Source organism: Monodelphis domestica, chromosome 1, assembly GCF_027887165.1.
Source record: "Monodelphis domestica isolate mMonDom1 chromosome 1, mMonDom1.pri, whole genome shotgun sequence".
Taxonomy (NCBI): domain Eukaryota; kingdom Metazoa; phylum Chordata; class Mammalia; order Didelphimorphia; family Didelphidae; genus Monodelphis; species Monodelphis domestica.
This window is the reverse complement of record NC_077227.1, coordinates 342,115,910-342,141,767: the sequence shown is the minus strand read 5'-3', so window position 1 is coordinate 342,141,767 and position 25,858 is coordinate 342,115,910. Positions and strand designations below refer to the sequence as shown.

Here is a 25,858-nt window from a genome sequence, read left to right as displayed (position 1 = left end):
ACAATGGAAAGGACTTTGACCTATGCTTAAGCATAGAACAGGAATTTCTTTGAGTCATGATTGATTTTAGAATTGATACAATGGAGATACTTGGAATCAATCTCCACCCTACTCAGTCCTAACAGGATTGAGGAAGGGCTGCAGCATAGATCAAAATTTAATTATTCCAATCTCTACCCTACTCAGGTTAACAGGATTTAGGAAGGGCTGTAGCAAAGGATCAAAGATTTAATTATTTGAAAATATGACCTTCAACAGACATGTGCAAAGCCAGAGACCTCTGGGCGGTCCTGGGTTAAGCTAGAGCCTCCATTGGTACAGGGAAATTGATGGAGAGTGATTGGTAGATGTGAGAACTGAGGGGAGGGAACTTGAATGGTATCCTTAAAGAGAGAGGGGGCTGAAGACTCAGAGGTGGTGGTTGAGGAGTTTGTCCGAGTGGTTGGAGTGTGCTCTGAGAAGCTTGCTCTGAAGGAAGCTAAAGGTGGGGGCCTCTGAGACTGTTTCTCCATTTTGGTCACGTGAGTAATAGGGACTGATCTCTTTTTTTTGCCCCAGCTATCTAAGGGCTTGGGCCTTTTGGCCCAGCCTAAACAGAAGGGGTATTTAAGTCCTATTCCCTTCTCTCCCTTTTCTCTCTCTCTATCTCTAATTCCTTTCTTCCTCCTGTTGTAATTAAACTCCATAAAAGGTTGACTGCTGACTTGAGTTTTCATTTAGGAATTACATAGCTGAATTCCTTGGTGACCTTAAATTAATATATATCAGTCTTTTAAAGTGATTTCCTTGTCACAATAGGTCATAGACTATGAGTGAAACACTGTATTTGCTGTCAGACTCAGATGATGTGTCCTTTAGGTCTGCTTAATTTTTCCTTTCTTTTTTATTCTTTTTTTAAAATGAGGTCAATTAAAAAGAGTGTGCATATTTCTCAACAGTTCATGGCATATTTGCAAAAACTGACCATGATTTGGGTATAAAAACCTCATATACAAATGCAAAAAAGCAGAAGTATTTAAAATACTTATTAACTACAACACATAAGTCCTGTTTATCAATAAGGGCACTTGAAGGATTCAAACTTGGAACAGATCAATCAAATAAGGAAGGAAGGAAGGAAGGAAGGAAGGAAGGAAGGAAGGACGGGAGGGAGGGAGGAAGGACTCAACAACTAAAAGAAATCACAACTCTAAAAACCCAATAAACACAAAAATAGAAATTCTGAAAATCAATAGTTAAATATAACTGAAAAAAAAAATAAACCTAATTTATAGATACCATGACTTGGTTTTTGAAAGGAAAAAAACTAATAAAATAAACAAATCATAATCTAATGTAATTTTTGAAAATAAAATTAAAGAAAATTGCTCAAATAATAAAAAATTCATAATAGATGGAGAACAAAAGAAGTTTTGAGAAATTACTTTGTCCAAATCTACCAAGAAAACAAAACAAAACAAAACTAGAAAATACTCATATCAGTGAACAGAGAATTCAAATAACCAAATTTCAGAAAAAAACAACCAAACAACCTTGAAGAATTCTCAAATTAAAGAAAAGAAAATTAACAAAATCCAAGCCTTTATGGATTTATACAAGTGAATTCTATATCAGCTATTCAACAAGTAACTCTATAATTAAATTAATTTTTTTGAAAATATGGAAAGAAGTTATCCAACCAAATTCCTCCTTGGAAATGAATGAATTTAGTTCTAATATCTAACCTAAAGAAAGAAAAATGTATAGGAATAAATGGACTTGTTTTATCTTGATATGGTAAATAATATCTATTTGAAAAAAAGGTTCTTGGAACTTTTCCAGAAATATCAGGGTTAAAGTAAGGATGTACATTTTCACCAATGTAACTTAATACAGTTTTAGAAATGCTAGCTATAGTAATAAGATAAAGAGAAATTAAGTAAGTATAAGAGGAAACAAGATTTTGTAGATAACATACTTGACTTAGGGAATCCTAAAAATTTAATTTAAAAAATCTCAGAAACAGTAACTTTATTAACATATGAAGATATAAGATAAATTCACATATAAGAAATTAATCTTTTTATGTTATAAAAACACAAGAAATATAAAAAAGCCAAATGACCATTAAATGTATAAAATATCCACTTACTAAAACACCAAAGAATTATGAAAATAAATTTTTATAAAATGTTTTATTGAAATGTTAAAATCAATAGTAGTTTAAAAAACAACAACAGAAAAGTTAATCAGCACAAGCACCAGAAGCAACTGAATATAGTAATACAGTGTTTAGTAGACCCAAAGGCGAATTTACTGGGAATAAGGAATCAGTATTTGACAAAAACTGTTGGGGAAATTGGAATATATGCTGGGAGAAATGAAACTTGGGTCAGTATCTCATATGCTATAGTAATAGCTAAATGGATATATGACCTAAATAAAAGGTATTGCATTATAGAGGAGAAGAAGTAAAATACTGGTCTAGCTATACTCAGAGGATCTGTGTTCAAATCCTAATTCTGCTATTTATTACCTGCTTGATGCTGGGCATGTTAACTTCCCCATTCTAGGTCTCAGTTTCCTTATTTGTAAAAAGAGGAGTTGTACTAGAAGGCATTCAAGGTCCCGTCCAAATCTAAAATGGTGAGCCTACAATCTTCTGAACCTCCATAAAATACCATATGTTAAAAAATTGCAGAAGAGGAGGTTTCTTTTACAATTCTGGATAGGGTGAAGAATTCTTTTCTTCTCTCTCTCTCTCTCTCTCTCTCTCTCTCTCTCTCTCTCTCTCTTTTTTAAATATAAACCCTTACCTTCCATCTTAGAGTCAATACTGTGTATTGGATCCAAGGCAGAAGAGTGGTAAGGGCTAGGCAATGGGGTCAAGTGACTTGCCAAGGGTCAGGGTGAAGAATTCTTGATCAAACAAAGACCAGAGACAAATGATGAAAAACAAAAAATGGACAAATTTGATTATATACATTTGAAAAGGTTTTTTTTTTTTTTAGAGTAGGGCATAGTTAGAAGTAGAAAGAAAATATGGGATGGGGTGGGGCAGCTGGGTGGCTTAGTGGATTCAGAGCCAGGACCAGAGACGGGAGGTCCTCCTCGGTTCAAACCTGGCCTCAGACACTTCCTAATTGTATGACCTTGGGCAAGTCACTTAACTCCCATTGCCTAAACCTTACCACTTTTCTGCCTTGGAATAATACATAGTATTGATTGGAAGATAAGGTATGCTTTAAAAAATTACAGTAAATGTTTCTGATAAAGATCTGATATCCACACAGATGTATGTGAATAAGACTCATTCCCCAAAATACAACTGGTCAAAGGACACGAATAGGGATTTCTCAAGTGAAGAATGCAAGCTATCAACAGTGAAGAAAATGTTCCAAATCACTAATAGCTGAAATGCATATTCGATTCTACCTCACACTCATTAAATTGTCAAAGGTGATGAAAAATGAATGTGGGAGAACCAGTACACTAATGCCGTGTTTAGTGAAGATATGAGTTGGTCCACTCCAGAAAGCAAATTTGGAACTATGACAGAGTGGTCATACTCTTTGACCCAGCAATGCCACTACCAGGCATATACTCCACATAGATTAAAGCCAGAGGAAAAGGGTGCAAAAATGTTTATGGTAGCACTCTTTGTAATAGCAAAAAAACTCCAAACAAAAACAATCCCCCACCCACACTCAAAAGGAAGCACTGTGGATTCCTATCAAGTGGGGAATGGCAGGACAAATCATAGCATGTGAATGTAAAGAAGTGCTATACTGTAAGAAATGAAAGGAGTGGATTCAATGAAATCTAGAAAGATGTGAAAGGATGCAGGGTGGAGAAAGCAGAACTAGAGAACAATTTATAAAATGATGTGATCATAAAAGAAAATAACTCTGAAAAATTTAAGAACCAATCAGAATCCTAGAAGACTAATGAAGAAAGTACATGAGGTGACAAATATTTTCAGATAGGTTTGATTTGGGGAATTTGTCTTATTTGTTTATACTTATTTATTAAGAGGGAAGGCTTTTATTGTTTTTGGAAAGAGAAGAGTATTATTGAGGGGAATAGAGATATGGATAGTGATGCAAAAAAAGAAATTAATATTAATAAATATTTAAAGCACTCAGAAGAAAACAGAAGGGCACATAGCAAAATAGGGAAACAATTTAACACTATTGTGCTAAATTGAATTTATCATTTTAAAAAACATGAGCTAAACATAACAGAAATGCACAGTTTCAGCTACAATCCTTTTTTCTGCTTTCTATCTGAAAATGTTCATATTTCTTGAAGTAAAGTTTATAAATAAAAAAAGGAAATTTAGAAAAACATTTAAATTAATGTACAAAACAATGATTAAATTTTCATGTCAAACTTTAGCTTGTAACAGATCCTAGAGCTATATCATTTAAAACCCTTACCTTCTGTCTCAGAATCAATACTATGTATTGGTTCCAAGGCAGAAGCTGTAAAGGCTAGGCAATGGGGGTTAAGTGACTTGCTAGAAAGTGTCTGAGGCCAGATTTGAAGCTCCGACATACCATCTCTGGGCCTGGCTTTCAGTCCACTGTGCCAGCTAGTTGCCCGCTAGCTTTATTTTTAAAGTAATAAATGGGAATATATTTTGCATGACTTCACATGTATAATTGATATATGGATGGAGGAAGGGTGAGAGGAAGGGAATCAGGAATTAAAAATTAAAAAAACTAATTTTAAAATAAGTTTTAAAATGAATTAAAAATTTTAAAATATAAGAAGAGTCAAAGATTTATTAAGCATCTACTATGTACCACCTGGAAGATAAGTGCTATTATAATCTTCTCCATTTTGTAGTTGAGGAAATTGAAGCATATAGGAAATTACTTGTCTAGGGTCACACAAATAAGTGTATGAGGCCAAATTTGAACCCAGACTTTCCTGAGTCAAAACTTGCTCCCTTTTGTAGACAAAAAAACAGATCAGAAAGGCTTAAGAGACCTGCACAATCTCCCACAGCAACAGAGATCACATTTCAACCTAGGCCTCCAACAATAAAAATGGCTATAATCCTTGCCCTCAAAGTGTTTATACTTGATAGGGAAACAAATGTGGAAGGAGAAAATGTGAAGTAGACAAATAACTATAATATGTAATTAGAAAAAAAACGATCATGTGCACAGGGTAGGTGGCCTGAGCCACTCGAAAAAAGAGATCATTTCAAAGTGAGGAGGATCAGGGAAGAGAAATGCCTGAGGAATTGTTCCCTGATTGGGTCTGAAGGTAAGAAACCCAAAGGGGGCCACAATCTCATCAATGTTGATATTTTTGCCAACCACACAGATGGGAAAAAGTTCTAATTCTATGAACCCGAGTCACCCAAGCAGCAATGAGGCATGTTACAGATTCACAAAGCACGACTGAAATGGGAGGATTTAAATTAATTGGTTGGTTGGGATGGTGGGCTCTGGAAAAGGGGTAAGTGGAAGAGAGGGAACAAGAAAACATGGAGGTGGGAGAAGTCAGGGGGAAATCTGGGAATAGTCTGGATAAAGCATGAAATGTACAGACAAGAGTGTTGCAATGGGCCTTCCATTGTAGCTAGCTCTGCACTCAGGGATACCCAATACACACTTAATGAACTGAAACAGCATTGGAGGGAGGGATCTATTTATGCCCATGAAGTATTGTGGGCAGAACCTTGGGCAGCTCTCTGACCCAGCAAATATACAATCGATGGAGAAGCCTGCTGATGACACCAGCTACTGCCTCACTTCTAAACAAACTTCATGCACTGACATAGATATTCAGCTCAGTTCAACAAGGAGGGAGGAAGGGCTTTACTCCCTGGAAGAAGATGCTGTGAAGATTTTCTTCCTGGCCTCAACTGCCCCCAAATAATAAGCTAAATAAAATGGTGCTTTTAATGAGGAAGTGTGCTAATGGGAGAAGAACACTAGATTTGAAGTCAGAGGACTTTGCTTTGAATCTTAATAGCTGATACTAACTTTGTGATCTCTCTGGGCCTGATTAAATGAGGGGTTTGGGGGCAGCTAGGTGGTTCAGTGGATAAAGGCTGTCAGGCCTGGAGTTCAGAGGACCAGGGTTCAAATCTGGCCTCAGACATTTCTTAGCTGTGTGACCCTGGGCAAGTCACTTAATCCATCTGCCTACTCCATGCTTGTCCTTTTTCCTTAAAGTTATTATTAGGAAAGAAACTAAGAATTTTTAAAAAGGGGAGTGGGTTTGCATGATGACCTTTGAGGTGTTTTCTGGCTCTAAATCTGTGAATAATTCAAATGAAAAAGAGATCATTTCTACGTGAGAGAGCTCAGGAAAGATATATGGCAGAGGAGATGATGTCCCAGTTGGAACTTTAAAGGAGAAAGACCCAAAGGGAGTCATGATCTCATCAGTGCCCATGTTTCTGCCAACCAGGTGGTCAGTCACCCAAGCACTGATGGGGCATTTTACAGTTTCACAAAGTAACTTTCCTTCCAAATAACTCCATTAAGGCCAGCAATATAGATATTACAAATATGTTGTGATTCTGGTGTCATTTTACAGATGATCACACTGAAGCTCAAATTAAGTGACTTGCATACAACCATTTGGTTGGTAAGTATATAAGCCAAGTTTTTTGGCTCAAAGGCCAGCTACATGCCTGTCAAGGCAGCCAATGGCATGATGAATAGAGTGTGCTGGGCTTGGGAGGCAGAAATCCTCAGTTCAAATCTAGCCTCAGAGATTTCAGAATCTGTGAGAAAATCATTTAATATGTCTGCCTCAGTTTCCTCAAATGAGGATAATAATTTTGCTAGCCTCGCAGGGTTGCTACAAGGTCGAATGAAATAATATTTTAAGTATATTTATTATAAATAATAATAGAAATAAATTAAATTAAAATTAAAAATAAAAAAGTGCTTAGATCACAGTAAGATTCTATAAGGGAAAAATATTCTTTTACTTTCTTCTTCCCCACTCTTTCATAATGCCTTCCATAATGGAAGGGTCATTGTTACTGGATATCCCAAAGGCAAGGGGCACTAGCTGGCATGGCAGCAGGAACTTTGGCAGGCTGAATGAGCCTGACTTTATATCCTGAGATGGTCACATCTCAGGCAATCAATGGCTCCTGCTGAGTGAGGATGGCTTTCTGCCATGGGGGAAAAAAATGGGTGTAGCTATTTTCTTGCAATAATTTCACACTGAGGGAGTCAATGCATCCTGCTGATCTCAGGTCTTGATAAAAGTATCCCAAGAACCTAATTTTATTGACTACCACATGGTTTTTTCCAGGTATCACTAATCACATTGCTTAAGGATGAATAACATTCCCCAGAAAGTGGATCATTTCTCTTTCCAGTTATCATCTGAGGTGCACTTGGTGAAGTGGACAGTTTCCTAGTAGATTTGCAGAGGCTGACACTGTCGTTCGTTTCTGAGTATTGCACATCCACTCCCTCCCAACACAAAGTTCAAAAGCTGACAGAGCAATGACTCTGAATTTAAAGCCTAGCACCCTGGAATCCAAAGCCTTTTGGAGTAATTATTGTGAAATCACAGACTTTCCCCTCAAATTCTCACTCTTTTTTTCTACCTAATTCATTCTGATTATTTGGTTTTGCAAAGGAAACCACATAGGCATGTAAGATGGAAACCTGCCACTGGGAAATTTTCTTGAGATGAAAACTGACCCAGGCCCTACCCTCAAGGGGTTTATAATCAGGTGGGGGGTGGGGAAGAGAGAGGGGAGAGAAGTAGAAGAAAGAAGGAGGTGGGGTACATAAATATAGTATGAGGATTAAGCTCATAGGACAGGTGAGAGTGGCTTGAGAGATTCAAATAAGGGATTATTTCTACCCAATTTTAATCTACTTATAGAATCCAACCTAACTGGCCCTCACTTCCTATTTTTAGTAGCAAATTAATATAGCCTGGTGTAAGGGAAAAGGCCCTTCCTGACTAATAAATGCATTCCCTTCCTTTGGATGTCTGATCTCTCTGGTATAGTGTGGGGAAAAAACACCACTGGACTTGGAATAAAGAGATCTGAATCTGAAATTTGCCCCAAATGCTTATTATTAGCATTGTGATCAAAGGGAAGTCATTTAATTTCTTTGAGTCCAAGTTTCTTCATCTGTAAAAAAAAAAGACCAAATGACTTCTAAGGTAACTTTAGTTGTAAAATTCTATGATTCTTCTACAGTAGCTTAGCCAATAAGAGAAATTTCTTCTTGGAGTTTTGTTTATCCCTTTGCCTTGTAGAGGAATTAGTAAGCTTCACTGCCTCTGATGGTTGAATGAAGCTTGCTGATGAACCCTACATTTAATCTGGCAGCCTCTAGGCTTCCTGGAAGAGGCTTGTGTCTAGTTAAATGAAGCCTCTCCTTTCTTTTCCATCATAAGATATGTGATTGTTCTGCCCCTGCTGAAAGACATGGACTAAAGAATGTCCAGGACACAGGACTATCCTCTAATTTGAGGGGACAGAGATAGGTTGCAGCATTCTGATTGTGTGTGTGTGTGAGAAAGAGAGGGGAGGGCTATTCCCATAATCTCCAACTGGTGTAAACTTTTTTTTTTTAACCCTTACCTTCCATCTTGGACTCAATACTGTATATTGGCTCCAAGGCAGAAGAGTGTTAAGGGCTAGGCAATGGGGGTCAAGTGACTTGCCCAGGGTCACATAGCTAGGAAGAGTCTGAGGACAGATTTGAACCCTGGACCCCCCCATCTCTAGGTATGACTCTCAATCTACTGAGCTACCCAGCTGCCCCCAAAGTAAATTTTGCCCAAATGGTTTGCTTGTGCAATCTACAGTTGGAATATATTTATATTTAAGGAAATAAGGTAACATTAAGACACACATTCCATTCCCCCATACGTGTGGGCTAGCTGCTACACAGCCCTGAGTGTTAGGGTCACTTTGTTTTACAAGAGAAAAAGACCAAGTTGGCCCCTGTAGGGCCCCTTGCCCTTGTGTGCTAGGACTTGGAGTAAATGGACCTTTAAACTCTGAATCTACTTGTAAATACTGTAATCTCTTCAATCTCCCTGTTAATCTGTATGTGGAGGCCCTGTCATCTCCTTCCTCTATGCATGCTGCACACACGGAAGGCCTGGTGGCTTGCTATAATCCAACTTTTGAGTTTATTTGTCCTAAAGGTCACTTCATGTTCAAAGGCCCCTGTTTGGAGCTAACATGGTGTCATTCATCAATTGCATAGCTTCAGACAGCCTACTATTGGATTGGCTTCAAAACTTCCTATAGTATCTGACTCTCTGTCAGGGCCAGAAAAGCCCTCACTGAAAGATAGAATGGCTTTGAGATGGTTACTCTTTTGCTGATTTTTGTGGCTTTGCTTTCTGTTATTTAAAAATAAAAAGAATAAAAACAGGCACCAAGCCACCAAGTTTGGGGGAAACTCTGGATTGGACATTCATCTGCAAGGGGAACAGGCACTGAGTAAGCCCTAAAAGAGGAGACCCAGGCTGTGAGCCACAAAGCTAGGCAGCCCAAGTCAGTCTGAAGTTCCATTACCTTGCCAGCCTACCCAGAAAGGCAGGATCAAAAAAGACTAAATCTTTTCCTTTGAGTCCCTGGAAGCCTCCCAGGGCTAACTCTTTTTTTTTTCCTCTTCTATATTGTCTTTTAACATCTTACTTTTATTCTTGACTTTCTTTTTTATAAAATTTTATTTCATTGATTAAGAAAATTTTTCTGTGGTTACATGATTTATGCTCTTTCCCTCCCCTCTCCTGTAGCCAATGTGCAATTCCACTGGGTTTTACATGTATCATTGATCAAGACCTATTTCCATGTTATTGATATTTGCACTAGGGTGATCATTTATAGCAACGGTTCTCAACCTCTCAATTTGTAGCAATGAGAATACATAATGCATATCAGATATTTACATATCGAATCATAACTGTAGCAAAATTACAGTTTTGAAGGAGCCACCAAAATAATTTTTTGGTTTGGGGTCACTGCAACATGAGGAACTGTATTGCGGGGTCATGGCATTAGAAAGGTTGAGAACCACTTGTTTATAGAGTCTATATCCCTAATCATATCCCCATCGAACCATGTGATCAAGAAGTTGTTTTTCTTCTATGTTTCTACTCCCACAGTTTTTCCTCTGGAAGTGGATTGTGCATGTAAAAAAATTGTACCAGGGTACTACATCCCCCAGCATTCCTTGCTCTTCCCAGGGTTCCTTTTTTTCCATCCTGGCATGGGTTTGTGTTTAAATGGGAGGATCCCATGCATGGGAGGGCTTATTGCCTTGGGCTTTAGCTGGGACTCAAGGACTTTCTGAAGGCACTTATTGTCTTTTAATGGCTAGGGAAGATGGAGGGGCATTAAGAGCCAGGAGGTTTTGCCTTGTTAGAGTACAATCATCTATTAAGTGCCTTCACTATGCCAGGCACTGTGCTAAATACTGGGAATACAAGGAAAGGTAAAAGGCAGCCCTCGCTGCCATTACTATACACAATTATGTCCAATCAAGATACAGATGGGATAACTTGGAAGCGCTCAATAGAGGGAAGGCATTGGCATTAAGGGGGATCAGGAAAGGCTTCATGCAGAAGGTGAAATTTTAGCTGGGACTTGAAGGAAGCCAGGAGGAAGCAGAGAGAGAGAGAATTCCAGGCAAGGGCTCAGCCAGTAAAAAAGTTGGAACTTAAGAGAAGGTCTTGTTGGAAGAACAGCAAGGAGCCCAGGGTCACTGCATCTCTAATTACACTGGGAAGAGTAAGGTATAAGAATGGAAAGCTGGGGGCAGCTGGGTGGCTCAGTGGATTGAGAGTCAGGTCTAGAGAAGGAGGTATTTGGTTCAAATCTGGCCTCAGACACTTTCTAGTTGTGTGACCCTGGGCAAATCACTTGACTCCTACTCTTCTGCCTTGGAACTAATACGCAATATTGATTTTAAGACAGAGGGTAGGGGTTTTAAAAAAAATGGAAAGGTGGGAGGAGGCCAAGTTTTTCCTGCTCCTGACCTCTGATATATGAATGCAGACTTCCTCCATATCTTTATGCCTTAACAGAAGGTCTCCTTGGGATGCTATAGATAAAATATTCATCTTTAGTGGAGAATTACACCACCTCTTTCACCTGAGTCTGGGTTTGATGACAGGCAAATACTCAGATGTCTAAATCACCCAGGTGACTTTAATTCTTCTTTTCAAGAAAGAAAACCAATCCTTGGAATAGTCAATAGCAAAGCTTTGCCACAGGTGGTATCACCTAGGAAAGAATGACTCACAAGGGAAAATTGGATTTCTTTCTAGAATCCTTATTTTCTCTTGGATATCAATGTCAATTTTCACGGGCTCAATTTTTTTGGTTATTAAGAAATATCATAGCATGTAAATCATTAGCTCCTACAACAGCTGCATGGTAGAACTTGGGTTGGGTAAATGATTCTTCTGGGCTCCCTTATCTATCCTTGGAGGGATGCAATGGATAGAGGGATGGGTCTAAGGTCAGGAAGGCAAATCATTTCACCTGTTTGCCTCAGTTTCCTCAAGTGTAAAATGAGGATAAATAATAGCACCTACCCCCCCCCCCCAGGCTTGTTGTGAAGATCAAATGAGATGATATTTGCAAAGAGCAAGAACTCTATCAAGAACTCTATCTAAATACTTATTTCCTAACCCCCTCCAGGGAACCAGTAACTTTTCCTGGGGGCTAAAGAAGGGGTCAGCACAGTAACTGCTACTGGAGAATCTGCCCTGCCTGTTCTGTAAAGCTTGTGCAACCTTGAACCTGAGATGTAGGGAGGACCTAACTTGCTCCTAGTCCCCCAAGTGAGTAGTGAACCTCTTGGCCCCAGACATGCCATCCCATGCTTCTAACCACTCCCAGCTCTCTGTCATTCACGTCTTTCATCTCCATCTCTTTCAGACCCTTGTCTCATTGCTTTTTAGAAGCAGGGAAGGGGAAGGATGAGCCCATTCACCAGATGGCAATGATTTTTTTTTTAACTTTTAGTATTTCTCCACACCCAATCACCCTGCCCACAAATGTTATGTCATGTAGTGAGAAAAAATGCAACAAGAAGGACTCAACCGTATTCTTTGTATATCTCTGATCATTTGTGTGGGACCTCTAAAAAGGTGTGAAGGGTCCCCCCCCATTCTTGTGGAGGAATGAAACACTCACCATTATCGAAGACAGTGCCTGCTGTGAACGAGAGTTCTGAGTCATGTTCAGCCTTGCAGGCATACAAGGCTTTTGCTTTCCGGTAGGGTGAGCTGTGAAAACAGGAGTTTATTTAGTGGGTCTCCACGCACAAAACAAAACCTCAAAGTGAGACAAACAAACAAAGAAGAAAGGAACTTCTCTATAAATCCAAGATATACCTCCACCCCCTTTTCTCCTTATAAGCCACCTACTTCTCTGTCTCTTTCTCATTGGAAGATCTGAGAAAACTACCAGGTGTCAGAACATGAGATGGAAAAATTGCATGGGCCAGAGAAGAAAAATGAGAAATATTCAGATAAAGGCAGAACTTTGTGGGACACCATTCTTCCTTTAGGGCCATCCTGTGCCACACTGAAGCTTACCCTGAGAAATATTGAAAAGTGTCAAAAGGGCCTGCCATACAAGAACTTCAGAATGGGAGCACCTGAAGGTTGTCTTGGGGCTAAAAAGGCTGGGTATAAGAAGCTTCAACAGGTTGTACTGTAGGAGATCATTAGGAGAGGCTGTTGTTGAAATTGGGGAATGTCTCATGAGTCAGAAAGAAGAAATTCCAGAAAATCTGGGTCTTTGTTTAGGACACACAGGTTGATTGGGGGGCCCTTTCACATGTTATTTTTTTAGATTTTTTTTGGGGGGGCGAGGAAGGAGGCCAGGATCTGTTGGAAAAGCAAGATGTCAAAGGGCACTGTCCCTCATTCATATGCTTTTGTCCTACCTGTAATCAGAGATGCATATTTAATAATTGTCTCCCAAGGCCAAATGCTTTGGAATACACACCAATTTCTTTAGGGCTTTTGGGAATTTAAACAGCACCCAAATGATGCCTTATGACTGATAACCAACTCTGAGAGATTCTCTTTGGGAGAGGGAGGAGAACTAATTGTTTGAGGTCAGTTGAGTAAGTGACATGATGGAAGATCTTATTTTCCTTAAAAGAAAGGTCCATTTATTGCCAAAAATGAAAAGAAGCTGTTCTGGGAGTTCATTGTGGAAAATGAGATATTACTGGTGACTACTAAAGAAGCAGCAGAATTAGGATGTATTTTTTAACCTATTTGAGGATTTAATTATATATATATATATATCATTATATTACATAATATATATGATATATATTGATATATATATATACTCATTTGTACCATTCTGTGGAATGACTGAATCCAGGGCCCAGTGGAAACACTTGCTTTGGTTTTTAGTGGCACAAGTCAGCTTAAGTTGACCATGGGCAGCTCCAGAAATAGTCCTTAGTTGGGGGAGGGACACTTAAGGGACAACTATAAATATATTTCTTCTTTTAACCACTAAAAGCCAGCTTTTTGCTGGGGAAAGGAAGAGCTCTGGATGAAGGGGGCAGGGGGCAGTGGTAGGGGATAGGGGAAGTTATCTAAAATTTCTTGGCTTTGAAAATTGACAAGGTTAAAGAAAAATATTGAAAAGTTGGATGCTCAGAACAGATGGCTGTCCCAATTTTTCTGCCAGGACATAGTTTACTCTTGTCCTTTTGAGTGCTTCAGCATCCAAGTCCTATGCAAGAGAGTGAAAATGGGATGGGGCTTGGGGTAGACAGGAAGGGAAACCCTTAAAAAATTCACAAGCACCAACTTGAAGAGAACTCTTCCCCATGAGTATCATTTGGAAAAAATCAAAAGATTTATGAGACAAGGGGGTTAACCATACCCTGTGATCTAAACTAGGGCTGTGCCTGACAGCTCAGGGCTAAATGCAAAAATGTACAAATTCCCAGGGAGAAATAAATTGGCTTTTTTTTTTTTAAGTGGTAGTGGTGATGGTGGTGGTGGTGGTGGTGATGATGGTGGGGGAAAGCAAATTTTATAGGGCAGACTGGGCAATCCGGTTGTGAAAAGTGCTGAAAAAGCAAAGGCTCAAACTGCCAAGAAGGTGGAAAAAGTATGTGACTGACAACAAGGTAGTGTGCCGTTGAGATGAGAGCATAAAGAATCCTCCCAGGTTGGCCAATGTCTTAAATAACAGGTTCTCAATCTGACTCCCTGCCCCCAGGGGGAAGGGGAGGGACAGATCAAGTGGGAAAAAGAGATGGAGGAAGGTGAAGTAGTGAGGGAATACCAAGGGACAGAATGGATTTTCACAGACTGGACTTTCAAAGAAGTTACTCATTAACCAAATTTTAAAACAGTAATTAAAAAAATATGGATGGATAAAGGAAACCACTGAGGAAGGAGAGCAGTTACTGGAATATCCAAGAGGGGAGGCTGGTCATGCAAGAGATGACAGTCTAGTTATCAGTGAGGTTTTATAAAAGCAGTAAAAGAACAGTTACCTTGTGCATTCTGGGTGGAAGGGAGTATCTTGAGGAGAAGAGAGGTTAGATCAATTGATCAATAAACAATTATCAAACTCATATTAGATGATAAAAGGGTCCTGTTTTTTCCTCTGGGGTATCTAAAGGCATAGCTGACCTGCTCCCTATGAGTCTTCTTCCCTCTTTCTCAACCCACCCAGGATGCCCCCTCAAATGCTACTATAGGCATAAGAAGGTAGAAAGAGTATCAGGATGGCTTTGGGAAGGGCTGACTCCTATTCTCCATTCTTTAACAACTTGCCAGCCTAACAAGATCTGGGATGGCCACCTCTTTTCACTCTCGTGCTCTATCTTCTCTCTACCCTTTCTTAGCCCCAAACAGAGCTCTAGGTTCTTACCGGCATGGAAAAATCCAGTCATTTGAGGTCATATTCAAGGATTTTGGCTTTGGTTTCTTGATTTTTTTCAAAAACCTCACAGGGATTCTTTGGCCCTTCATGGCTCTTCTTTCCCTCTCCCATTTTGCCCCTTGGTGGCATTTCAACAGGGGTGGAGTTGGCACTACCATGCACAGGGATATCCCCACTGTTCCTGTACCAGCGCCCTTCAAGGCTCCAGCGGGGCTTCAAGGACATGAACTCGCTTGGGTTCTGCTGGTTCATTTTTAATTTTTGCCTCTGAGCATGGCAAGGGGCCAGGAAAGCACTCAGCGGAGTTTCCCTTGTATGCCCTTGCAAGGTTTGCAGAATGATGATATACTTTCCCCTTGTCAGGCACCCATAGGTCTGGTCAAGATTGTGTGATAGATTGACTTGGTCCTTCTGTTAAGACCTCTAAGCAACCACTGTGTTGTGCAAAGGCTGGATACAGTGTTATTTTCCTGATGTTCAGAAGAATTGTTTATGCAACAGTAAAACCCAAAACAAGTAGAAGGAGGTCGAGATAAGCCAGACAACACTGATACTAGAAAGTCTAAAGAAATTCATGGAATTATTACTTAAAAAAAAAAAAAGATTCTCCCCAGGGGAAAAAAAATCTGAACTTGCAGTTTTGTTGTTGGTTTTTTTTTTTAACTTTTTTTGTAGGCCCCACAGGAAATGAAGGGCAGGCAGATGTCACCACCTTTTGGCTAGATGCTGCAATAACAAGCATTTGTGACCCACTGAATGGCTGATTATCCCAAGGTATCACATATTTTCAACAGTGCAGGGTCATAGAGATTTGCATAAACCATACTCATTGCATATCTAGCTTCTTCCTTGGGCAGTTTCAAAATGGTAGCTCCACAGACAGTTCTGTAGTTGCCTCCTGTTTAGGGTGCTACTCCAATATTGGCCAGAGGGGTCACTACTGAGCAAAAGGCAGTTCTTCACTTTCCATGACAAATATATGGCGGAGTTAGGAATAGCCACTAGCATCCTTCTAAGCTTTGAATAAATTTTGAATGAATTTGAATTAAGGGAAAAACGGAATGAAAAAGTTGGGCATTATAGACCAGTGATATGGGTTGCTGAATGCCAACGGATCAATGGAGAGACATACCTTATTATTTCTGCTGAATGATAGAACTACCTGCAATCAGTCAGCACCTTTTACCTAGAAGCTGACTGCCCACTATATGCCCCCTTATCAAAATTTAAGAACCAGATTTTCCTAGTGCCCGAGTAATTTAGGGCTCGGGAAGGCAAATTTCTAAAAACACCATTATTACCTCACACTTATATAGCAACTGATGGTTTAAGAAATTATGTAAGAAGTACCCAAGAGCTCCCATTTTAGAGATTAGAAAATGGAAACTTGGCAAGGTGGTGACTAGCACCTGAACACTCAGCTAGTAAGTTGCAGAGGCAATACTTGAACCCAGGTCTAAAGATTTCCAAGTACATTGCCACTTTTACTAGTCCAGTCTGCCTTCCAAGACTTAATGTTTGCTATTGTCTTAACAGGTAGAGAGGAATGGGTTAAGCTATGAGACAATGGCATGCCCCCGGGTCACAGAGAATTGATAGAGGTGTTTCCCAGAGCCCAATACTGATTTCTAGGAAACTTGGACAACAGGAGACTCTGGGAGCTTAAAGTTCACACCATCTTTGGGGAGGAACCTAGGAACAAACCTGTAACAAAGAATCTCCACCCATGTGTACCTTTTCAGGAAGCTGAATTTACATCTCTAGCATCTGGCTAGTCTCAAATGAGATTTGCAGCCAACCCTGGAGCTAAGGTGGTGCCCTTTGGAGCAGAAATTCTTAATCTGACTGCATGTCATAGACTCCTTGGGCAATCTGGTGAAGCCCATGGATTCCTTTTCAGAATGTATTTAAATATATAAAATTAAGTACATAAGATTAAAAAGAGAATCAATTGACTTGAATTATATTGAAATGAATTATATTCACAAAATTGAAATATATTTAAGTATCCAATATTTCACTAATATTCATTAATTATTTATTCAATATCAAACAAAACACATTTATTGACACTAGGTTAATAAACCCTGGGTTAGAAGAAAGAATGCTGGGCTTTCAAAATGGCAGCTCCACAGATAGTTCTGTAGTCGCCTCCTGGTTAGGGTGTTACTGCAATATTGGCCAATATTGAATGAAAAACAAGAAAGCCAGGTTCTAGTCTTAGCTCTAATTCATTGTGCAGCCTCGGGGTATGTCACTTGAATTGTGTGTCTCAACTTCCTTGCTCTGAGATAGGCAGAGTGCCACATGGTCTACTGTGAGAATAGAATGAAATAATAGCAAAAGTGATATATACATATTTTAGGTGTTCATAATATCTGTATGTATGATATCTATGTGCATATATGATGATATATAACTATTCTACCACATTCCCTGATATGACTTCTTCTTTGATAGTGTTATAAGAACATGTGCTCATTAAAAATAATAACAACAATTTATATCCTGTCTTTGAATTCTAAGACAGAAGAAGCAAGGGCTAGAGGCAAGCAGTATTAAGTGACCTGCCCAGGGGCAACACAGATAGGTAATGCCTAAGGCTAGATTGGAACCCAGGTCCTCTCAACTGTAAGCCTGGTACTCTATCTACCCTACTACTTAGCTGCCCCTCAAGTAGTTTTCATTAAAAGTATTTATGTTTGGCCTTTTTACCTAGGTCCAACTAATGAAAGAAGGCTCCAAAAGATAAGGAATGGGGCACTAAATTGCTTAAGACTCTTAAGAGCAAAATTTAACAGCAATAAGGAAAGTATGGTCAAGGGTTCTGGACTTGTGGTCAGATTACTTGAGTTATAGGTCTGCCATTTAATAAGAGTGTGACACCAGGCACACAAAGGCCAGTCAAAGGCAGCCAGAAGAGTCTGCAGCCTTTGCCTTATTTATTTCCTGATGTGGCACTTTCCCCCTGAAGGGTCCAAGGGAAATAGACCACAGAACTTAAATCTAGACGTCAAAAATGAAGGAAGAATTCTCCTCTGGGAGAGAAAACAGTTTGCTTTGCCCACCAATGGAAAGAGACATGACATACTACAGATGAGCATGACATGTGATGCTTAATGGAAGTGATCCTATTTATACTCTGGGGTCTGTGGTAAGCAAGTCCAGGTTTGGGCTTCAGGGTCCAAACCTGAGCAGGAGCCAAAATAACGAGTAAAAGCAAGACAAAGCAACTGAAAATATACAGCAATAGCAACATGAAACCAAACAAACCCTGCAACAGACCTGATGGGGGATGAGTCACTGGACGTAGATGAGGTGGGCATAGGGCTGGATGGCGCGGAGAACATGGGCCAGGACGGTGAGAGGGGTGAAGTTGGGCTTGGATTCGGGGGGCTGTAAAACATAACCAGAACGCTTATCAACAACACACAGGGAAAGATAAACAGGGTCTCAAGGCATTAATACAAGACTGAGAGGGGTAAGAGGAAAGGGAGAGGGTGCTGGGGAAGACAAGAAAGAACACTGAAATCTGGCAACAAGATGTCAGTGCTGAAATCTGCAAATTAAATTAGCGGATCTTTCCTTCCAAGTCATACCTGTTGTAATTCCTTGGAGGATGAACACATACCTTTGCCCTGAGGAACAATTGCTTACCTGATTTTAGGAGTTTCCTTTGATAAAGTTGATTGTGCATTCTTCCGCTAAAGCAACATTTTTCAGAATGGCTGCATGCCCTACCATACCTATATCACATTGCTGCCATCCTCTGACCTCATTTCAGGACACTGCATGTCTATAAAATCTTGGCCCCATGTGGTTGGTTCCCCTCAACCTGACTTGCTTTTGAGAGGAGGAATCTCTGGGCCACCGTCCATACTAAGTCAGAAAATAATTTCCTGTTTACATTTTTTTTAAACTAAATGAACTTAGCATGTTTGGAACTCATAATAGTGTAGCAGCAGAAAGATGATTTGGAGTAGAGATGAACCTGCAACATGCCCTTTATGGGATATTCCTTATAAACAGGCAATTGTCAATCCTTTTGGGCTAGGAAATGAATTATGTAGCTCCTTTACTTTTTCTTTCTTAGAATTATGAATATTTTGCTTCATGTGGGAACCTCCAGATGGAAAGAGGGTGGAAGTGTAAGGGGTTAAACCAATCAGGGTTGCTAAGTATTGAATTCCCCATTAAAAAAAGAAAAAAGTTAGATGTGGAGGAAGATTGACACAATGGCATCTGTTTGGCATTTCATGTGGGCTTTTATTCATGTGGCTTATTTTCACTACCCTAGATAACCAACCAAGTTATATTAATAATACCCATCAATAAGAGAGGTTCAGATTATGTAGTAGATACTAAGGAAATGAGAAAACCCATGTACTCAGACATTGAATAAAGAACCAATGGATGTGGTTTAAGTGACCTTTTCACTAGTTTGAATGTACCATCTATAGGAGGATTTGTGACCATTTGGGCACCCAGGCATATTACTCCTGGGTCACAGCTAAGCCCAGTTGGTTAATATTTATAACATGAAAATGATGAAGAGAAACCAACTTCTCTTCTTGGACATCAAATGAAACAAACTATGGAAATATAAATTGTTTTGGGTCTAGGATCTGTCCTTTGCCCTCATCAGAGAGTCAACTATTCTGCATCCTTTGCCAAGATTGTTTTTTTTTTTAAACTGATAATGTCTTAACTGGTGCCCTCAAGAACAGGAAGCAAACATCTTTTTCTGTTTTGTTTTAGAGGTGCCCACTTAATTTGTAAGAGAAAAATAAAACAATGGGGGGAGGGGGGGGAGAGACACAAGAAACTTCTAACATAGAGACTTCCTAAGACTCAATCTAAGAGATTCCCATCCATTTGAAAATTACCAGCAACTTTGAAGGTTCTCTTTTCAATTCTCTCTTGACTTGGTTTTCTGTATTCATTGCTTGGGGGTAGAATAGACTGATTTCAAATGCTGCTCACTCACCTTTTTCAATTACTGGGTTAACAAACATTTATTGTGTACCAGAATGCCAAACATCCTCAGGGATGGAAAAGAACACAAAGCCCTTGTCTCTAACCTCAAGGAGCTTAGAATATAAATTGGAGAGACCAGATATATAATATATATGTAAAGATAAGCCATAAGGCAAGATCTTTAGTATATAAAAGATAACTGATAAAAAGCAATATATAATTGCCAGATGAAGGCTACCTACTGTCACTCTAATATTTTCCTTATCAGTACCTTAATTAAAAAATTACTGATTTTTTAATATTACTTTCATTTCAAAAAATATTCCTCCCCTCAGAATAATTCCTTGTAATAAATACAAAAGAGAGGTGGGATGGGTAGAAGGAATAGTTCATCAAAACTAACATCTCAATAGTATGAGAGAACATCAGAACCTTTTAAAATACACTCTTTTACACTTGGATCTGCCCTGTGTAGTACAGAGAGCAGGTGCTAAATAAATAGTAAGTAGCTTCCAATCACCTCAGGGATAAAATTCAAACTATCCAGCCTGGTAATAACATCTATAAATTCAAGCTAAATTCAACCCACAATTTAGGATGACCCTAGCTTTATTTTTGAAAAAGTTTTATTATTGCTATTTGTTTTTACACCAAAGTCATTTTCTCTTAACTGGTATCTCAAATGAAGTATTATTTATAACCCCCTCCTCAATCCAAAATATATTAAAAACAATTGTTTTTGGCCAAGCCAGTAATCTTGTGGGAGACAGTTCCTACTAAATTATAAATCTATAATCTCTGCCTCTTTACTGAGCCTGAAGGGAATGTTTCATTATTTCTTTGTAAGGTAGAGATTAAGTCCCATTTATCACAGAAATATTTACAGTCTACCATTCAAACTTATTTCACATCACTCTACTTCATACTTTTTATATTCCAAAAAAACTGGCCTACTAGCTAACTGTTCCTTCAACTCTACCGCCCATTTCAATTCTTGCAGGTTGTGGCACAGAATTTCCCACTTGGAAAGAATATGTGGAAGGACCTCACCCCTGCCTCTCAGAATTCTTTGCTTTCCAAGGCTCAGCATAGAGGTAACTTCTCACAATTGGCCTTTCCTAGTCTCTTCAATAGGTTAGTATTGTCTCCTTGAACAAACTGTTGTGTTATGTGTACAAGTTATCTTTGTGTAGGTGTAATAACTCCCAGTATTGAGAGAGCCTGAGAATGGTTTTGTTTTTTATCTCGGTTCCCCCAAGGGTAAACAAATAGTAGGTACTCAATAAATTGTTCACTGAATTCCATTGCCCAGCTCATCCTCTCATTTCTATTGCACCATTTGTAGCTTCTTCCTTTGGGAGCAGATGGCTGCATTTGGCCCTGATTCCAAGAGAGGACTCATTTTCCCAGCCTTCTCAAACACCCCCTCCCAACTGGATAATGATACGGTTGGGAAAGCCTGGCAACAATAACTGAACTGTGGGCTGGCGCAAGGAATTGAAGCTCATACCAAGACCAATTGGAGGCTCCTTATAGATGTCCTGCCCAGAGTCTAAGGCTAATCTATTCCCTGTTCAGTGGTTACAAACGGGATCTACAAGTCATTACAATTTTTTAAAAAGGTTTTCTTTATCTTAGAAGTAGCAAATTCCTCTGGCTTGTGGTCCTGTCTAAGTAATATATTTGCATAAAGAGATATGCTCCATCATATGCATTATAAAGGTTATGAATTTTTTCTTTTGTTTTTGCTTACTTCCTTAGAAGGGTCTCTTTATGCCTTTTAGGTTTATAGCCCTTTTCACTACAGAAATGCATGACTGGAATTTAAAAAAAAAGTTAAAACAAACAAAAAAAAGAAATGCATAACTGGGGGTCTCTAGGTAGTTAAGTGGATTGAGAGTCAGGCCCAGTGATGGGAGATGCTGGATTCAAATCTAGCCCCAGACACTTGTGACCCTGGGCAATGGCTTGACTCCCATTGCATAGCCCTTACCACTCCACTGCCTTGGAACCAATAAACAGTATTGATTCTTAGATAGAAGGTAAGAGGAAATGGAGAGGAGAGGGAAGGGGAGGGAAAAGAGGAAAGGGGAAGGGGAAAGAAAAAAGAGAAAAAGGAAACAAAGGGAAAAAGAAAGGAAAAGAAAAGAAAAGAAATCCATGACTGTAGACTAATTTTAAAACAACAAAAAAACTTAGCTTACCAAGACTTACCCTTCTTGACTTTGATATTTTCCTTTAATATCAACATTTTTAAGCTTCCTTTTTTTCTCGGGACAGTAAAGGGTAATAAAACAAAGAGCTAAATAAAGAAAAATCGATTCATAACCATAGGAGCATTAAAGGTAGTTATTAAGGAAGGCACTAAAATTAATAACATATCAACAATTCTGCTGGAAGGTATAGGGATGGTACAGATGACCCCTGGGCTTCTTCCAGTGCTAGAGGAAAACCATTCTCTCTTCAGATTATCCCAGAATGAGCTCAACAAGTACATAACTTTGAGGTTCTGGCAGCCACACCCACTTCAAGGCCAAACAACAAAAGTTAAACGCAAAGCATAGGAGGTTATATTGTTGCTCAAGTTTGGCATTAAATATAAAGGTTTCTCAGGCTTTAGACCTATGATACCCCCATGACAGCAAACCAGTCTACATTGTAGGATCATAGATTTAGAACTGAAAGCGATCCCAGAGGCCTTTAAAGTTACCTCTGACAACTAGAATCTGGCCAGGATGGAATGAATTTTAATGGTGGTTGCTAAGTGATGGAGACGAGGTAAGTGTCAGGAAGGAGTATATCACTGCTCCTCTGGGAAGTGTGTGTGTGCATGAAGAAGTGTGAGAGAAGGAGGAGGATGAGAAGAAGAGAATGCAGCCTTGGAGAAGGTGCCAAGAGATGGCATATTTTCAAGAAAAAATGAGGTTTCAGTGTCATCAAGAGATTGGTTAATTAATAAGGGACAGAGAGAGTGGAGAGATTAGCCAAGAAAGGAATGAATGGTCTTGTGAGAAACATGTTATATGGGAAAGTCATAATAGGCAGCTCCCTGACCTAAATGATTGAGTTGGATGGCTTGTCCACTTTATTGCTTTTCCCTTTTGCTAGACTCTTCTCATATTGCAGCTGCACAGTCATCCTTAGGGAAAGTATATGGACATAGCAGGCAGTAGGGTAGATGAAGGGAAGAATGGAAAAGATATATGAAGATCCCTAAAAGTCCTACTCCAACATACACCTCTTCATTCTTTTTAAGTATTGTTTTATGTTATTAAAGACTCCTCTTGTCAATTCTCTGCTCAAAAATCAGCAGTTCCCTACTGTCTACTGACTAAAGATTAAATTCCTTTGACTGGCAATCAAGGCCTTCTACAATTGGATATACCCTACCTTTCCAGTTTAAAAAAAAAAAAGCTAGTATCCTTTGTTTTTCTATCACAAAAACTTCTGTAACCATCTCTTTCTTTTGTTTTTATATCACAAAAAGCTCTGTACCCATCTCCTCCTTGCCCAAAGAGTAATGTCAAATAACAAAGTCATTCAGTTAGTGTGCAAACATTTATAAAGTGTCTCTACATCTCTTCTTTGGTTCCATGTCCTCCTACTCCTCAAGATGTTATGTGCTCCCAGGAATTCAACTTCTCTTCTTCCACGATAGGATGAATAGTCTTTTCAAGTACCAAATTCTCATAGACTGCATCCAGAATAATGTTCCAAACTTCCCTGACATTTCTCATCATCCAGAAGAGTCAGTGAGTCCCACTTGTGAAGATTAAATTTAACTCTCCCCTGATTATGAAAATGAAATTAATTAACTCTCCCCTGCTTGTGAAGATTAAATTGTAACCCCTGCTTATTTTTAGATTTAATCACCAAAAGTGTAAACACCCTACTTAAAAGTTGAGCGGGGAGATCTGCCCATTTTTAGATTTAGTCACCAAAGGTGTAAACACCCCATTCACACTTGAGTGAGGGATGTCTGTGACCCACTTGTGCAATAGTGGGTGATGAATCAGAATTAAACTGACTGCTCCTGGGCAGTCTTAAAACAAAGCTTCAACTATGATTGGTAGACATAAATTAGGGGAAGGCACAGGAAGTGACACAAAAGAAAGTGTCTTTAAAAGGGAGTTACAACTTCCTGAGTCAGAGTTCTACTTGGAGTGGAGGCTGAAGAAGAATCTGCTGACTGGATCTGAGACCCTGCTCTTAAATCTCCTCCTTTTGGCCCTGTCAGCAAGCATGGCGATGGTGAGTGGGGATTTTGAAATGGCTAATCAGCCATGGGCACATGGTCTTTATTTTGTAACCTCTTTATTCTTTGATTTCTAATGATCATTAATAAACCCCTTAAAATATAATATTTTATTATTGACATTAATTTTAACTTTTACACACTCCAGCCACCAAGTCAAGGCTTCCCTCTTATTATTTCTACTCTTTCTTCAATCCTTCCTCTTTACCCATTCCTCTTGAAGTTCTTGTCTTCCTAGGAGACCACAGGGGCCACTTCCCTTCACTGTCAGCTTTTGATTTGGCCCAGGTATACCACACATTGTGCTCACTTCCCCCTTTTTCATGTACCTTCTTATTTTGTAATATAGTCTTAAAAAACAAAACAAAACAAAATCCTTACCTTCTAGTTTAGAATCAATACTAAGTATTGATTCCAAAGGAGATGAGTGGTAAGAGCTAGGCAATGGGGGTGAAGTGACTTGCCAGGGTCATACAGGTAGGAAGAATCAGAAGCCAAATTTTAATTCAGGACCTCTCATCTCTAAGCCTGGCTTTCTATTCACAGAACCACCTAGCTTCCCCCTGTAATGTCTTACAGAAAACAATGATTCACCTGTAGGCAAGGAATTACCAAGTTCTGTTAAAAATGCACCACACCTATCTTGCCATCATCTCTTCCACCAGACTTCTGCCATCAGCAGCTTGTGTACATTTAGAAAGAAGTCTCTTACTATCTCTCTGCTGCTGCTGCTATCCCTTGGTGGCTGCGTTCATTTATCCCTCTTGCATTTCATTGTCTGGAGCATTCAGGAAGCAAATGATTGTTTCAGTTCTAATTTTCTTTCTAAAAATGTTTTAAATGCCTCTTTATTATTCATTGTCCATCTTTTTTCATTTATACTCAGATCTGCTAGAAATTTATCTACTTAATGTTCCAGGTCTCTGAGTTTTCTTCTTCCAGAGATTTTTGGTAATTTCAATCTTTTTTTCTCCCTTACTTTCTCCTACTATTCATTTTCTGACTCATTCCCCTCTCATGGTGGTTACTCTGGGGGTTAGACATCTCAGCCTCCTCCTATGCTGGGCAATTCATAGTTCAGTAGACTAAGGACTCTGCCCCAAGTAACTTTTGGGAACACAGACCTGGCTAGAGTAGAGTATTTTCCTAGGATTTAGTACAGCCCATACCCCACTTCCCTCTGTTCCACCACTTTTCCACAGATATCTTCTGCAGCCAAGAAGGCTGCTGCCTGGAATGATCTGTCTGTTATGGGTTCAACATTCTCTATAATACTCTCAAGTGTAGCACAAAAGAGATCTTGTTTTAATTTGTTGGACACCACTAATCTAAACTTTGTGTCTCCCTCAGCACCTAACAGTATTCTGCAAACAGCTGGTATGCAAATCCATGTTTACTGTTTAAGAAAAACCACATAATGAGAAAACCAAGGAAACTGAAGGGGGAGGGAAAGGCAAACTGGTTGATTAGTTTAGAGACAGGCAGTAAGGTGAAAGGTTTCACAGATAGTATCAGTCACTGTATAAAACTACCATTTCAAGGAGATTGATCAGCTGCATTTCCTAATAGTCCAACAAGAAACAAGGACAGATCTCTTCTTAGAGTTACCTAGGACGCCTTTTGCCTTGAAAATTAGTCACAGTGATTTGAGGTAGGGTGGAACAGATTTATAGGTTGCCAAGGAATTCTTAAAGTAGTAAAAGACTATTTAAATCACATATTGGGGGTGGGTGGGAGAAGGA

The 25,858-nt window shown here is 39.2% G+C and overlaps 1 protein-coding gene across 4 annotated transcripts in view; it reads right to left on the bottom strand.

Annotated features, from left to right (window-relative positions):
* Positions 1 to 25,858, bottom strand: part of ARHGAP26 (Rho GTPase activating protein 26) — a 577,883-nt gene that overhangs the window by 13,591 nt on the left and 538,434 nt on the right. For 2 of the 4 annotated variants that reach the window (XM_007473809.3, XM_003339558.4), the window contains exons 21-22: positions 18,170 to 18,280; positions 12,149 to 12,240 (exon numbers count right to left, since the gene is read on the bottom strand). In XM_007473809.3, coding sequence (XP_007473871.1) covers positions 12,149 to 12,240; positions 18,170 to 18,280 — 203 coding nt within the window. The remainder of the gene's footprint in view (positions 1 to 12,148; positions 12,241 to 18,169; positions 18,281 to 25,858) is intronic. The other 2 variants (XM_007473811.3, XM_007473810.3) reach the window with 1 other exon arrangement.